This window comes from Hyperoodon ampullatus, assembly GCF_949752795.1.
Source record: "Hyperoodon ampullatus genome assembly, chromosome: 14".
Lineage (NCBI taxonomy): Eukaryota > Metazoa > Chordata > Mammalia > Artiodactyla > Ziphiidae > Hyperoodon > Hyperoodon ampullatus.
This window is the reverse complement of record NC_136927.1, coordinates 84520464-84537356: the sequence shown is the minus strand read 5'-3', so window position 1 is coordinate 84537356 and position 16893 is coordinate 84520464. Positions and strand designations below refer to the sequence as shown.

Genomic DNA, 16893 nt, shown 5'->3' with positions numbered 1-16893 from the left:
CCATTTCAGACTTGTCATCACCAGTTCCTCTGTCACCCTGAAATCAATGGTAGGGCCGCAGGGGGATGGCGATCTCAAGTGGCCAAAGGGATGAATAAAATGCACACTTCACACCAGAACCGAATCTGAGTGCTTTATTTACACACGAAAACAACATTAACACCGAGACCTACACCTTCCAACCGCAGAAGGGCTTTTTATTTGTTCTCGGAAAACGAAAGCAATTGCAATAATATGAACTAACCGACGGAGCCTTGTGAAACTTAAATCAACTCTGAAAATAGTGCACCTAAGTGTCTCAGTTTCTGAATTTCCACCACCCCCGGGGCTGACAGTTGGCTACACCCCAAGAGGTAACGGGAACCTAGTTCCGCCACTGGGGGAAATGAATACTGTAAACAGGACTTGGGGGCAGCCCTGGACTCACGAGGAGAGGGGACTTCCTAAAAGCCATTACATCTTCCTTTTTAAAAAAGTTATCCACCTCCTCCCACCAGAGCCCATTTCCAAGATGCTGACTGGGCCTCTTCAACAATAGCTTCTGGAAAGGGTTTTTCCACAGCGGGTCTCCTGGAATGTTCTGCTCCAGCTCTGGAGGATGCTCTGAATCAGTTCACCAAGATGAAGTTAGACTTGCAGTGAGCTTTAACAAACAGAAGGAAAACAGGCACTGGGTTAGAAACAGGAGGGAAACAATGACATTGAGAACTGCAGCCCAGAGACGCTCGCGCCAGCCCTACCTATAAACTCTGTTACAGGGTCGTGTTCACCTTCTGTTTTAATGGTGCCGGCGATGCTGTCGTTCTCCAGGATAGGAAGGAAAAGCTGCACGAAGTCAGAGGTGTAGGGGGGCGCAATGACGTCGAGCACCTACGGGGAGCACAGCCTGTGAGCGGCTCCGACCACCAGTCAGACGGCAACAGTGCGGCGAGCCCCCTCCCCCAGCCCCGGCCATTCTGCTTCCTGCCGACAATCTCCGACATTAAGACGCCCAGGGGTCAGGTAGGTAAGACACTGTTCCTGCAGGTAGGAGGTGCCTGGTAGACTGGTGTCCGTGTCACTGTCATCGCTGTGACTATGCGAAGGCACGGCTCCCGGAGTTCGGTGCAAGATGACTACACCAAGCCCAGAAAGGGCGCTGCCAGGGGAAGCGGTAACCGGCGCGCGCTGACCTCAGTCACAAAGTGGCGAATGAGGGAGATGTCGGTGTCCAGCTTCTCCAGACACTTGCGGATGTAACTGACCACAGGGAGCACGTAGCCCCGGCTCAGCAGGTGCACCATCCTGTCCAGGAGGGTCTTCTTCAACTCGAGCTGCACGGGTGGGGTGACAAGGCTGAGAAAGGGGCCGCCTGCCCACCGTGCGGCCCGGCCCGAGGGCCGCCCACTCACCTGCTCCATCACGTCCAGCTGGGAGTGCTCCGTCTCGAAGAGCTTCACCAGCAGCTGCAGGACCTGCGGGTGGAGGAGCTGGTGGCAGGTGCTGATCTACAAAGAGGCCAAAGGGAGCCGCCCTGAGCGCTATGGCTGGGCCTCTGGGCTCCCCGTCGGCCCCAGAGAACCGCCACCAAAGACAGCTCGCGGCTGACGACGGCGGTCCCAGCACTCGGCCCGGGGCCGGTCAGCCTCTGTCCCATTCCTCATCCTTTCAGGGACGCTTGATAAAAACTGAGATTGGTGGAGTCAACGAAACCAGCTCCTTAAAAGGAAACTCCTCATTTAGAACAGAAATAACCAGCTCTGGAAGGACTGCCTTCTGAAGGCGTGGAACAGACATGCGGGAGCCTCGGACCCGGAGCTGGGGGGTCCGCAGCCCCTACCTCGTCCAGCAGCGCCAGGTGCACCGGGGTGTGGTCCGTCTGCAGCTGGAAGTACCTGGGCTCTGACACAGTCCAGTCGACCCACTTCAGCACACCCATGGCCACCACTGGAAACCTTCAGGTGAACAAGGCAGAACGCTTCCTTTAAACAAAGTTTTCTAAAGGGCAAACACCAAAACTAAACACCACCAACTCAAGCCAGCCCATCAAGTCACTCTTCAACGTGCTCTGCCAGGGAGACACGATGAGCTGAGATCAGGCTGACGAGACCAGCATCCTCTCAAACATGCAGCTCAAGAACCCGAATCCCACACTCAGCTGACTCTGGACCAACTTTGCTGGTTTGAAAGGAAAAGGCCATTCATGCAACACTCCATGAGCCTGGTGGACTGGGCTGAAGCTTACTTTTATTTAGCAAACCCTTTCTTTGTCACTAGTACAAATTAAGGGAGGAAGATCCAAATGCCTAAGAGGACACCCTGTGTGTAAGCTTTTCTAGTGAATGCTTATTTATATAACTGGCATGACACCCACCATCTCTATCCAGGCAATACTTTGTTGGTCTAACTTTTCCTGTAAATAGAGCCTCTTCTTCAAATCAATTTTTGTAATTCTGGTTGGTCTTCCTTTTTCTTAGTCTAATTTGCAAACGGACTTCTGGCAAGTAAACACCTGAAAATTACTCATGCTGCTAGAACAGTTTAACGTGCTCTCTCTCTATTTACGAAAGAGAAAATAAATACGATGAATAAGTATCTCTGAATCTGTTATGTTTTTTGAGCTTTTAATACGGAAGCTCAAACCCCTCGTCCCCAGGGAATCAGGGTGAGCGCCTCCTCGTGCTCACCTGATACACTGGTACAGGGTGCTCAGCTCGGCCACAAGCTCCGACGCCCCTTTGTTCTCGTTGCAACACAAGTTGTGAACAGTCTCAACAGCTTTCGATGTTGACTTCAGCTCGTCTTTATTGATGCTGACTCGCTTGTTCTGAAAACACACGAAGTCGGTGAATCCCGACGGTGCCCGCGTCCTTGCAGTTGGGGTAACCTGGCCTCGGCCCTTCTCTCTGCAAACCCCCGTCCCTGTCTCTGAAGTGTCCCCGTCACACAGCGAGACTGTCCGCCAGGGAGACCGGCGTCTATCGGTGGCTTAGGGAATCGGTTTCGTTTCTTTAGCCACACTTCAAATTACAGTTTAAATTAGTACCGTAGATGCTGTGCACCTTTCCTTGAGACATTTAGCACTTTGACTTATTTTATGCAGAAACACTAGAAAAGACATTTCTGACACTAGTTGGGCCCGTGATTCCCTGCAGCCAAAATTCCCAAATAACACCAAAGAGAGGAGGTTTCTGGCTCCCTAAAAAAGTCCATGAGTTCTCAGAACTGACAGTACCTTCTTCCAGGTCTCCACCACGCTCGCTGCATATGCTAAGATGTGGATGTACTTGTGCTTGTGGTCCTGGTTGATCCTGGCCCCTGGTTTAAAGAGTGACTGCATGAACAGGTCCAGGAAGGCCGGCACCCGGATCTGAAGAGAAACACACAAACACACTGAAAAGGAACACAGGAGTGAGATGGCAGGTAAGTCCACACGCACCCATGGCAGGAGGGCCCGCTCATGTCCACCGCTGCACGTGCTTCAGGGTGTGTGAGGGCTGAGGATGTGATGAGGAAGGACCAGGGGGAGGACAGAAACATTTCAAGAGGAACGTGCGCTCGCTCACTTCAGAGAGTTCAAAGGAACAACAACTTCCCAAAAGAAACGCTTCTGATCGGCACTGAGCGTGTCCCATCTTGGGGTTAAAATGAAAAGCAACTCACGAGTTCAACAGGAGGCGGGTCCATGCTTGTAAACATCTTGAACAGGACTGTGATGTCCGCCGGATTCAGGGCTCCCTTGGACAACATAGCCCCAAGGGCCTGACACGCCCGGGGGTAGGAGGCAGCCGTACCCAGTGCGAGCGTGATCTGACTGGCGTCATGGCCTCTTGATGAAAAAAAATCGTTTATGCCCCATCACTGATGAGGTGGCTCCCTGTCCTGCCCTCTCCTTTTCCTTCCTTCCTTCTTTCAGATTTATGCTTTGAACTGTTGGGGTCCCTTTGTTTTTTCATATTTCTCTCATCCACTGGTACGCTTACTAACTGACCCATGAAAACATTTAGAGCTAACTGGGAAAGAATGGTTCAGTACAGCTCGCAGGCTTCCTAAAAGGAACCACGCACTTTTTAAGTATCTTAAGACTCCATTAGTAGACAATAAAGCTAATAAGGGCTAGTTTTGTTCTGTAAGATATGGACCACGATCTAACAATCAGACTACTGAAGAACTATTTCAGGACTGTTGCCATGTGCCACTGATGAATCCCAATATATTGGGAATTTAGGTTCATAAATACTGTTAGGTTCATAAGTACAGTGAATTCAACGATAAGCAAATCGTTTACCAAATATTCATCGAAGCAAAACTTTACGAAGCAAAACTTTACGAAGCAAGCTCTCTTCACGTATTTAAAATTAGCCCGACTTTTTCAGCCCTACTGGATAAAAGCAAGTTTACCTATCTGTCAAAAACAGGAGGACCTGGAGTCTTCGGTTGTGGACACAGGGCAGTGTGGTGGGGGCGAGAGCAAGCTGACGGCAGCCTCTCACCTCTCCTGGGCGAAGCGCTGGACCTCCTGTGCGGCCCTGCGCACGGCCGAGCCTCCCTGCTCCTCCTGGGCCAGCACGGACATCAGGGCCTGGGCGAACAGGTACGTGTGCTCCCCGTGACACACCATCTTCTGGAAGACGGCAGGGAGACGGCGTGTGGGGTTTCAGGACCACAGCAATGGCAAAGGCAGACAGAAGAGTCGGACTCCGACAATTCTGCACGCAAGTCCCCACCTGGGAAGGTGCCCTGCGACCCAGACCTTCTCCACAGTAAAGAGCATTTCCCATGAGAAGATGCACGACCCCGTGCAAACGGCCTCCTCCTAACCTGAGCCACATCAAGTAAAGCGCTTACAGCAAACTCAGGGAGATTTTTTTCGAGGTTTTCTTCGCCTCCGTCCAAAATTGTAGCTAGAGAGGTACGAAGCACTCTAGAAAACACCTCCAACTGCTGGCAGGCCGTGGACACGCTGGTGATCTCCCCTTGGTATCCTGCATCGGAAATAAGCTGCGACACGGAAGTAAGCCAAACACAGCGCTGATGAGCCGTGGCCCCGCACCCACAGGAAGGTGGCTGGTGGCCAAGCCTGGGGTGAGAAGGGACGGGCACTGGTCGCGGGTCTCAAACTTCTGCTCGGGTCCCCACTTCACCACTAACTAGGCTGGTGGTCCCAGTCAAACCCCCCACCCTTGACTCTTCATGTGTGTGACCGAGGAGATGGGCCAGGCGCTCTCAGAGGCTTCTCTCCGAACACAAGGCTCTGTGCCCTGTTCCTGCCCAATCCTAAAACACAGTCCACGTCGATCCCAAAACATACAAAGTCTATGCTTTTCTTTCTCGAAGTTTATGACTTACTAAAGTGAAATGACGAAAACCTTTACAAATAAAGCACGTAGGATCTTTTCAAAGGACACAGACCAACAACCAACCAAGTCAAAATCACCCTCATTCATAAATACTTTCATCTTTTCTCGGACTCTAGGACTCTTCCTACCTTAACAGTGAAGTTCAGCATCAAGCAGTCTGGGTGGGCTTCAGCCAGTTTGTAGAAAAGGTCTCTCCACGTGGTATGTGCAATCATTTGTTCAAGCCAAGCGGGGGTCTGACAACAAACAAACAGCAAGGTAAGAGGCCTAGCTTTTGCCTAAGTGAAGGTTACCTCGTGTCCGCAGGCACAGCAAGAGCCCCCGGGCTGCTGAGACCGCTTGGTGGCCGGGCGGCCGAGCCTGAGCCCGAGCCCCGAACGCCCCCGCAGCATGTGGAAGCTCCAGCCCCTCACGAGAGGGCACCGAAAGGCGCTTCCTGGGGCGTCTGAGGCTAGGGGCCGCCTCACACGCACCGAGTCGTGGTGCGCTGGCTGCACGCCCTCAGCAGAGAGGCAGGCGGTCTCGTCCGTCACCACATGCAGCGGCCACGAAAATGTGTCCCCTGCTCTCTGGCTGTGCGACTGAAAGAGCCGGGGCGGCCCCGAGTCCACCTCACACCCAGCACCTGGCGCTCTGAGCGCGAGATCTCCCTGCCCCGAGTACAGCATTTCACAGGACATTCGGACTCTATGCAAGTTGGGTCTCACCCTGATTTCAGCCCCCGACTCTTATATGACTGACACAACGCGCCACACTCCACCGCGAGGTGGTATCAGCAAAAGACTCTAGGAGCTGGAATTAAAAGAGGGCAAAAGGTTCCTCACCTCTCCTTCTTCAGTAAAGATAGAATCTGCTTTGCGGGGGTCGAAATGTTTGATCAATAAACTCTTCAGATGATTTTCCACAGTTTCCTGAACCTGCACTGGTTCAACACCTGAAAGAAAATGAAAGCCACGAGATGGAAAATGGCAATCTCTCAATTCACTGTGTAATTTTAGAAAAAGTAGACAGATCAAAAGTTTACATGCACATCAAATATCACAGAACTGCTTCTGACCACTGAGGATCTGGGGCCTCTTATAAAAATTAGTATTACTCATATTTGATGGTAAGACCCAAAAAGGAGTCCAGGGCAAAACACACAACGATGCTTGTTTACGTGGAAAGGACAGTGACATCTTCGAAGCCTCGCTAGGAACAAGGACAAATTGCCAAAATGGAAAAACATCCCCCCCTCCCCCATGGAAGAACAGAGCAGATGCCAGCCGAGGGGCACGCTCATGTGTGATGACGTGACAGCAGGGAGTCACCTCGTTTACGGGCAGCACCCCCTCCACGATGCCATCTGTACTCAGCACAGAGGACTTACAGTAAGGCTCTACTTGGATCATATTAGCTAAAAGCCATAATCATGCCCAGTCCTAAATTAGCCGTCATTTCTGTTTGCTATAATAGACCTCTTAAAAATGACACACTGAACATACACTGTATAATCCGCTACTTCTACAACATGGTAGGGAAAACAGCTCAATGAGAATCACATTTGCAGGTTATCTGTAAACCTCAATCATTGAATCAAAGATAAAAATCAAGCCGATGAAAATGGGTAAGAAGTTCAGTTCTTACTGACAGAGGTGTTAAAAACCAGGAAAACAAACAAACCAACAAACAGAAAGAACCAGGAAAACAAAGAAGGCCTTTCCAATTTATCAGCATGATAATGACCCAGCGGCTAAAGGTCTGGCCGGGGAAGAGCCAGAACCAGCCCCCACAAAGCACCTGTCTGAATGAGCCACTCGGCCAGCAGGTTGACGGTCTGGGCCACAGCAGTGTAGTTCTCTGACAAGAGCTGGATAACGTTCTCTGGAGACCCTCCCGCCTGAAAATACCTAGAAAAGAGTAACAAACAAGCTGTGACACTCAAGTGGACGTAGATGCGCATGGGGATGGACAGCCATGGCAGGGTGAGGAGGAAGACAGGTTATTCAGGCTTTTAAAGTGGGGGGACCCCTAGAGGCCTTCCATTCCCAGACTGCATTTTTCTGAATTTCACGCATCATCTTTTGGGTCTATTACACAACTTTCTCCTCCCAGTGCAAACCACCTTTCTCACATACCTCTTCAGAGTGTTAAAGATGGAGGGTTCCATTATATAATCCCGGGTAGAAAATTTATGTAGGCATTCTTGCTGGACCTCGGCATCATCTTCTCCCTCTCCGTAATCATCCTCCTGCTGTTGGGCAAAAAGAGCCAGGCTATTCTTCATTACTACAAATATCCTGCAATCTCACCTTAAACCCGTATAACGCTGTCCATGTCAAAAGTGTTCCACGGACTTCCCTGGTGGCACAGTGGTTAAGAATCCGCCTGCCAATTCAGGGGACATGGGTTTGAGCCCTGGTCCGGGAGGATCCCACATGCCGCGGAGCAACTAAGCCCGCAAGCCACAACTAACTGAGCCTGCGCTCTAGAGCCCGCAGGCCACAACTACTGAAGCCCATGCTCCACAAGAGAAGCCACCACAACGAGGAACCCACGCACTGCAACGAAGAGTAGCCCCCACTCGCTGCAACTAGAGAAAGCCCACATGCAGCAACAAAGACCTAATGCAGCCAAAAATTAATTAATTAATTTTAAAAAAAGTTCAACGTATGTCATTTCATTTGACTTTCACGACAATCTCATGAAGTACGCTGGACAAGTAATGAGTGGCTAAGAAAACGGAATCCAGAATCATACCAAGTGAGATTGTATCGCGACTCCACGCTGGCAAACTTGTGTATGCGGTCATACAAGTTACTGCATCTCATACAAGACACCTCACCTGGGCATCCATTTCTCTTCTAGTGAACAAAGACAACAATAGGACCTTCTCCCATTTGGCTGCTGTGAGGATTCCAGGAGCTAATTTTTGGAAGAGCCAAGCACAGCACCTGACACTTCGTCTGAGTTCAGTAGATGTTAGCTACTATTATTGTCTTCACTATTACTATTTCATATGTGCCATGCATGGAAGGCTTTCCAACAAAGACTGATGAAGCGATCCTTGAAGGCATAAGCCATCCATTTGCTGTCAGAAAGTGAAGCTCACTGGCTTGCCTCAAATCAGCAGGCCTGCCTGGATACTAGTCCCTGTTCTACACGGCAGCGACCTTAGGCAAGTCGCTGAATCTAAGGGCACAACAGGATGATGATGTGATGACAATGGACTGAATGACCCCAAGGTCTGTCCAGCTTTAACGCTGTTACCAACAAGCAGATGCTTTTTGAACACTCGCTATACTGAGCACTATACTTCTCACCAGGAAACCTAAGAAACTGTAAGACAAGAGATGGCTTTTTCTGCTGAAGGAGTTTACAAACTAGTAACTGCCCCTAACATAATGGGGTAAGAGCTAGGCCAGAGATCAGCAAACTGTGGCCCAGGGCCAAATCCATCCTCCTTTTGTCTTTGTAAATAAAGCTTTCTTGGAACACAGCCACACAGCCCCCTTTTAAAAAACATATTGTCTATGCCTGCTTCCCCCTATAAAATGGGCAGAGTGGAGCTGTGACACAGACCTGCAAAGCCAACAGTATTTACTATTTGGCCCTTTCCAGAAAAGCTTGCCCACCCCTGATCCAGGCTTACATCCTGAAAGCAGTGCTCTGGGAGCAGAAGGAACATGATTCCTTCACTATGGAGACTGGGGAGTCTTCTCTCAGACCTTATTTGAGTGGGAGCCTCGAGCAGGAACTTGTGAAGGAAGGCCGGCCTTTGCCCCAAGAGGCATCCTTGGGTGTCTGCATTCTCGGGCTTCTACCCTGGGCACTCATCTTTTCCACTGCATCTTCTCCTGGGTCCTGCCACTTCCCTGCTCATACATCTGGAATTTAGCCTAGATCTCTCTCTCTCTCAAGCTCTGGACTCAAGTATTCAACTGCCTATTCTCACTTCCATTCACATGTCCCACGAGTACGGCAAACTCATGAGATTCCAAACTGACCTCCTCTTTTCCTTCGAAACAGATCTGCTTCCTACAACCCATGTGTTTGTAAAGGACTCCATCATCTCTACCTGTTTCCTTAAACTCACAAACCCAGAAGAGGTCTTCGATTTCTGCTTCCACATCCTGTCCAAAGACCCATCAATTCTCTCTCCCACGTGTCTAACCAGCTTGGCCCTCCCTTCCCTCTTTCCCTCTGCCTCTCCTTATTTTGGGCACGCTTGCAGTTGCAATGGTCCCCCAGTGGCGTGGTCCCATTCCTTCCTTTCGGTCACCTTTCACACTGATGCCACCATGACCTTAATAAGCCACAAATGTGATGCCTCTTTCTTGCTTAAAGTTTCCTATCTCCCTCAGAAAAGACATTCAGGCTCCAGCAGGACTTCAACCTTCCGCTCGCGTGCCTCCGCAGTGTGGTCCCTCGGCACTCCCCACTGGCAAGCCGCAGCCGGACTAAGCTATCTGCATTGCAGTGCCCCTTAGCTTCTGTCATCTGGACTGAATGTCACGGCAGCCTCCTTACACATCTTCCTGCCTCCCGCAAATCCACCCACCATGGGGTTAAGTGAACAGAATCTGGGTCACAGAAATTGATATGCCACTGTCTCAAAATCCAGCTCGTGTCACCCTTCCTGTCACCTTTCTTGACTTTCTCTCTATCCTCCATGAAGTCAGAGTTAGAATGAACATGAAATGAACATCTAGTCCACCCCTCTCATCAGTGAGAGCCTATCAGAGTCAGTGGGCCAAGTCGGGATCATGCTTAAAGTTCCCCAAACGTGAGACTCCCCAGCCTCCTGTCTGTGGGCGTCTAGGCCTGGCTCTGCCATCCCTAACTGCTTGAGCAAAGGCGAACAACTGGAGTGCTCAGTTTATAAAATGAAGGCACTGGACTAGATGGCCCTTAGATATGCCCTAGTTGTAACGCGCTGTGACCGGAAGGCTTTGGTGGTCCGGCGGTTTGCTGGAGCGGAGATGGAGACAAAGGACCTAAGTGGGATCCCCATTCCTTCATGTATGAGTTTCATGACCTTGGGCAGGTCACTAAGTCCTCCCGTCTCACTTTCTTCATTTACAAAATGAGCAGAGCTAACACCCAACTCAGTATCTTGAGCGTGGAATGAGATAATGCGTGAAAGCCCTAGCCAACACAGATTTTCAATTAGCTAAATCTGACTCTATCTCTCCACTCTAAGCCTCCAACACCCTGGAATGATCCAACACGTGAAGCTTAGAGTGTCACTCCCTGCCCCCAACTCTTGAACAAGCCATGCTTTTCAGCAGCTCTCAAAGGCCCTTCAGAACCCACTGCTCCCACCAGGCAACTAACCACACAGGCCTCCTTTCAGCTCCTGGAACACAGCGCCCACCTTTGCATCCCTGTACCCCGGTTTCAATACCCTCAGTGCCCGGCCAGCCCCTTTCAACGGGGCACGCCCCACTCCAGGCTTTCTTCCTTCAAAATATCACTTCAGTACGTCCCCAAAACACCTGACCTTGACTCTTGTTAAAAGGCAGGTTCCTAGGCTCCCCTCCAGACCAACTCCTCCCAGGCCCCAGGGGAGGGGCCTGGGAAGCTGGGTTTCAAACGTCACTGCGGGTGGGTCTTCAGAGGAGAATCAGGTTGGGGCCCCCTGGCCGAGCGACAGCGCCCAGTTCCGACTGTGCAACCCCTGGCTTCGGGGGAGAAGGTTCTGAGCCTCCCTCAGCTTCCACAGCAAACCCTTGAAGGTCAAGGATGGACGATCCTTTCCTCCTTACTCAGGCCAAGGACTGATTACATCAGCCAGAGCGCCCAAGAGTATGGTTTACAAACAGTGAAGCACATGTGGGAAAGTCCAAGTTCCACTTTTCCCCCTCATGATGCTGAGTTGGATTGTTTTAAAGATTATGACTACTTTTCACACTGTGTGTCTGGGCCCAATCTTCCACCTTCGAGGTGGTGTCTGACCCTCCCGGCGGGGCTAGGAAGTCCCAGGACCCGGCCCCGAGGCCGCCCCAGGGTGGTCGGAAGGTCAGCTCGGGTCACGACTGGGGGGCGGTGCCCCTGCGGCCGGAGCCCGTCACTGGGGGGGACCGGGTCCTCACCACGCATCCCTGTCCAGTACCCCCCGAGAGGCCGCGCGCCCGGGGGGTGGTCGCGCGGCGGGAGGGGGCGGGGCGGGCTGTGCTTGGACCACGCGGCGGGGGCGGGGCCGGCCCGCCGGCGACTGAGACCAACAGTCCTCGTCGGGGGCGCCCGGTGCCCCCCTCACCTGGCCGCCGTCCGCCTCGTCGCCCCACTCGGCCGCGCTCCCGAAGTAGTCCTCGTCCATGATGGCGCCCGGCGCGGCCCCCGCCATCCTCTCCCGCGAGCGCGCGCGCGAGCACGGCGCATGCGCACGGCGGACGGGCGAGCGCACGCGCGGCCCCGCGGCCCCGCCCCCTGCGGACGCGCGCCTCATCCCAGGCGGGAAGCGCAGGGCCGGGGCGGAGGGGCGGAGGGGCGGGGCCGGCGCGGAGGGGTGGGGCGCAGAGGGCAGCCTACACGCGGCAGAGGGAACCACCCGTATCGATCCAGGAGCGCAACCTGTTTGGGCCCCAGGGATATTGGATCGGGATAGAAGTTTGGAACTAGACTCACACGTGGCCTGGCTTCCGGTGCCAGCTCCGGGTCTTTTTCACTGGGAATTTTGGTCCTCTGAGCATCAGTTTCCTCATCTGACACCTGGGCACAAGGGCAGGGCCAACTTATTGGGCACGGGGTTTATGATATAACTTATATGTGGAATGTAAAATAATGATACAAATGAACTTATTTACAAAAAAAAAAATAGACTCACAGACATGGAAAACAAACTTATGGTTACCAAAAGGGAAGGGAGAGGAATAAATCAGGAGTTGGGATTAACAGATACACACCACTGTATATAAAATAGATAACCAACAAGGACCTACTACTGTACAGCACAGAGAACTATATTCAATACCTTGTAATAACCTATAATGGAAAAGAATCTGAAAAAGTATATATATATTCTGGATCTGAAAAAGAATATGTATGTGTACACAGGTATAGATATATAGATCACGGCCACCACTTACAGAGGGCTCATCAGCACTGTGCTTTCATGCATCCCTTCTTTCCTCATCTGACTACTGCTTATTGTGTGTCCCTAAGTGCCTGGCACTATGCTACTCCTGGAGCTCATTGGTGCACAAATCGGACATCACCCTCGCCCTGGGGGAGCCTGTATTCACCTGAGGGAACAAACAAATGAGACAATAACAGAGTGTGACAAGTGCTGGTTGGTATTCGGTGATAATAGGAGAGCCCAACTTTGGCAATCTCTAAGAAACTTATATTTGAGCTGAGAGTCATATGGCAAAAGGAGCAAAGCAAGCTGGACCAAGGAGAGAACACTAGGAGAGCAGAGCTGCCGGACAGAGGCTGGTCGTGTGTCCTTGGAACCCAAAGGCCACTGAGACTGGCACCTGGCAGGCCAGTGAGAAGGCTGGATGAAGTGGGAGAGGTAGGCTCGGGGAGATGGTGGTGGGGAATTGGGTTTTTCACTGAGGACTCTTTGGAAAGATGTAATGCATTAACGTCTGAAGAGCACCAAGCGTGGAGCTTGCACACAGTAGGTGCTCAGTAAGTACTAGTCATTATGATGAGGATGAGGGAACTTGGAGTTGGGAATGCAAGTTAAGAGACCTCAGTCAGAGTTAACGGGGGCTAAGAAGGGGCCGGGGTGGCTGCTGCGAGATTGAGGTTAAGTCCTGAGGATGCAGCAGACTTGGGGATGGCTAAGGAGACAGCCCGGGAAGATGTTCCTGAGACTTGCAGCCTGTGTGCCAGGGGTGGAGCACCACGGAGATAGGGAGCCCAGGGGGCGGGCTGGTTTCTGCACGGGACCCTAATGAGTTCGATAATGAGTTCAGATTGGGTCGTGCTGATTGGAGGTGCCGTGGGAACACCCATGCCTGGATGTCTTGCAGGTGTCCAGAGGTGGGAGTCCGCGGCTCTGGATTAAGTGACTCGGCTCCAGCTTCTATTCACGAGATTAAAGTGTATCAAGTTAATGAGTGTCCCTGCTGTTGGCTTGTTTCAGGGTTCATTTTCATTTGTTTTCTGAAAATGTTGCAAAGAATGGATGGCTGTTAAACTCCCACTAGTTTTCCTCTTGGAATTTTTTTTTAACAGTACCTGAATTGAAAGCAGGCAAATTAATGTATGTATAACTAATTGCTTCTGTGGAATCGGGGACTATTTAACTCACCTCTCTCTCAACCAAAAAGTTACTTATTATTAAATGGATTAACAAACAACCCCTAGTGAAAGCATTACATTCTGTCTGTAAGTAGCAATGATTGAGAATAATTGAGTCTATAGGTCTTGCCTCCTGAGATATTTTTGACCTGTTGTTTTTGAAAAGCCTCATCTAAAATGTCCAAATTAGCTTGCATTACTGAAAATAAGGGCTCTAAAGTCTTTTAAGATATTTTCCTATTTCAGAAAAATTCTGGTGGAGAATTTCCTTGGAAATGAGAAGTTGGTTTCACTTAATCCATTCAAGAAATATTTACTGGGTGCCTACTCGGGGTTATGGGCTGTAAACCATAGACGTTGTTTATCTAGTCCTAATGGCAGAAAAGAGAAAAGAAATGTCATCTCTGCTGATAGGGAAAGTGCGGAGAGGAGAGGGCTTGACCTCAAAGAGAGAGGTCAAGGGAAGCCTTTCTAGGGAAATGATGTTTAATCTGAGACTTCAGACTTGAACCTGGAGGACAACGACAATACAAAGAGGGCACAGTAGAAAAAATCCAAGATGACAATGAAAGAAAATGACTGGAGAGCAAAGACGAAATGGGGAGGGAGAGACAAAGAGACAGAGATCCAAGCAGGAACCATATGGCCTAGAAACTTACAAGTGGTTTGGACTTTATCCCCGGGGTAATGGGTAGCCATTGAAAGCTTCTAAACACAGGAGTGACATGTCAGATGTAGGGTCTTCGGAAAGTCATTCTGGCCGCCATAGTGAAAGGGTTTGAAGGGTGCAAAGTAGAGGTTGGGAGACCAGTTAGGATGCTTTGGATGAGACATCCAGGTGAGACTTGATGGTAACTGAGATTGAGGCAGGTGTGAGGATGAAGTGAGTACATTTGGGAGAGGCTTAGGAGGCTGGACAGATAGAGTCTGAAGGGTCTTATCCGGTGAGTGTATAATAAACACCCCAGTATTGAAATTCCTCATCTTCTAGTCGTGCTGCAGCCCACTCCTCTCTGTCTTCCGTCTCCTTCATGCCACTGAACTACACTTGCCAATGTCAACCTTTCTTTTGTACCCAAAGAACACCGCTGGGTCTTCAGTCTGTATGATCTGTCGAGAGTCAATGCACAGGCAGCTCTGGCCTTCTTTGTTTTGTTTTGTTTTTTGCGGTACGCGGGCCTCTCACTGTTGCGGCCTCTCCCGCTGTGGAGCACAGGCTTCGGACGCGCAGGCTCAGCGGCCATGGCTCACGGGCCCAGCCGCTCCGCGGCATATGGGATCTTCCCGGACCGGGGCACGAACCCGTGTCCCCTGCAGCGACAGGCGGACTCCCAACCACTGCGCCACCAGGGAAGCCCTAAAAAATAGTTTTAAATTGAAGTATAGTTAATTTACAATGTTGTGTTAGTTTCAAGCATACAGCAACGGGATGTATATATTTATACATATATATGTGTAAAGAATATACATATATAGATAGATAGATCTATATTTATTTTCAGGTTCTTTTCCATTATAGGTTATTACAAGATATTGAATATAGTTCCCTGTGCAAACTGTAGGTCCTTGTCGTATATCTATTTTATATATAATAGTGTGTATCCGTTAATCCCAAACTCCTAATTTATCTCCCCCCACCAGAAATTTTGTTCTTTTTTATGGCTGAGTAGTATTCCATTATATATATACACACACACACATATATACATATATATACCATGTCATCTTTATCCATTCGTCTGTTGATGGACACTTAGGTTGCTTCCATATCTTGGCTATGGTAAATAATGCTGCTGTGAACACTGAGGTGCATGTATCAATATCTTTCTGAATTAGTGTTTTTGGTTTTTTTTGGATCTCTACCCAGGAGTGGAATTGCTGGGTCACATGGCAGTTCTATTTCTAGTTTTCTGAGGAACCTCCTCCCTACTGCTCTCCACAGAGGCTGCCCCAGTATACACTCCCACCAGCAGCCCCAGCACTCATCTCTGTCTCCACCTCCCTTTGCTCCCCAGCGAAGTCTACACTGGCTCACCACCCCTTCATTCCTCAGTCGCCTCCAGTCTGGCTTTTACTCTCATCACTCACGGAAAAGCTCTTGCTGAGGTCACCCAGGCCTCCAAGGTCACTGGCCAGGGGTCCTTTCTCAGTCTTTTGCCTCTTCTCTGACGTCAGCAGACTTTGATATTGTGGACCGTGCCTTCCTTCATAGGACACACGCTTCCCCATGCTCGGCTGGCTGCCCTGCTGTCTCACTCCTTGGTCTCTGGTCTCTCTCGCCAGTGCTGTCTCCTCCTCTTGGCCATTAACTGTTGGAGATGTTAGGGCTTCGTTCTAGACCTTCTCTCTCACTCTATATTTACACCCACAGATTTAGTGATCATTTTGCCCTGATGACTCCCAAGTATATCTCCCCCAGCCCTGATTTCTCCTCTGGGCTCCAGGTCTTTATAGCCACCTCCCAATCAACAATTCCCCTTGTCTGTCTTGCAGGCATTTCAGATACAACCTGTGCAAGGTTGATATCATTGGCTCCCTCACCCATCCTTACCCATCCCTGGTCCTTTTTCGATGCTCTTGACCTTGGTGGATGGTACCACCATTTCTGCCCAAGTCAGGAACCTAAAAGTCACATCTGAAACGTATCCCTTTTACCTCGTTTCCAATCCATCACCTAATGCCTCTAATAGTGAATCTTTTTACTTTTCTCTGTCTTCCTTCTTCTAAACTGGTCCAGCACCTCTCACCAAGTTTGTAGCTACAGCCTCCCAAATATCTTCTCTTGCTCTCTTCGGTTCCACTGCCACAAGTGTTTTGTTTTTTTGTTGCTTTCAGCTCTCTCGTTTTGTTTGTTTTAGCTATCTTACTGTCACTGCTCTACTAAAACCTCTCAGTGGCTTCACAAAACTCCAAACTACAGATGCTCGGGTCCACTCTTGTAACCCTTCTTTGAATTCCTCAGCATGCCATACACTCTCTCCAGCCACAGACACCTTTGCATTTGCTGTTGTCTCATTTGGTTTGTGATTCTCTCCTCTCCTTGGTTTAGGTGACTTTTATTCACGCTTCAGACCTCAACTCATACATCATTCCCCTGGAGTAGCCTTCCTGATTCGCCAAAAGAAGGCAGGTTGCCCTACCGCATTTCCTTGTAGACCACTGGTTCTCTACCAGGAGCAATTATGCCCTTCTGAGGGGACTGAGGGGACATTTGGTAGTGTCTTGAGATACTTTTAGTTGTCACAACTGAAGGGTAGGGTGGGGTTTGATCCTGGCATCTAGTGGATATAGTCCAAGGTGCTACTTGACATCCTACAAG

At 50.2% G+C, this 16893-nt stretch overlaps 1 protein-coding gene across 2 annotated transcripts; it reads right to left on the bottom strand.

Annotated features, from left to right (window-relative positions):
- Positions 1 to 119: 119 nt before the first annotated feature.
- NELFCD (negative elongation factor complex member C/D) lies at positions 120 to 11667 on the bottom strand (the record flags this gene model as incomplete). 2 transcript variants are annotated; one of them, XM_079718431.1, is made up of 15 exons in its annotated part: positions 120 to 643; positions 741 to 870; positions 1173 to 1313; positions 1392 to 1487; positions 1820 to 1934; positions 2667 to 2806; positions 3215 to 3349; positions 3643 to 3808; positions 4473 to 4603; positions 4828 to 4980; positions 5468 to 5575; positions 6164 to 6273; positions 7119 to 7228; positions 7457 to 7572; positions 11581 to 11667. In XM_079718431.1, the coding sequence occupies 15 exons, from the start codon at positions 11665 to 11667 to the stop codon at positions 609 to 611; spliced, it is 1773 nt and encodes a 590-aa protein (XP_079574557.1). In that variant the 3' UTR covers positions 120 to 608. The 2 variants fall into 2 exon arrangements, with proteins under 2 accessions (XP_079574557.1, XP_079574558.1); XM_079718432.1 differs by having other exon boundaries at positions 7457 to 7569.
- Positions 11668 to 16893: the final 5226 nt, after the last annotated feature.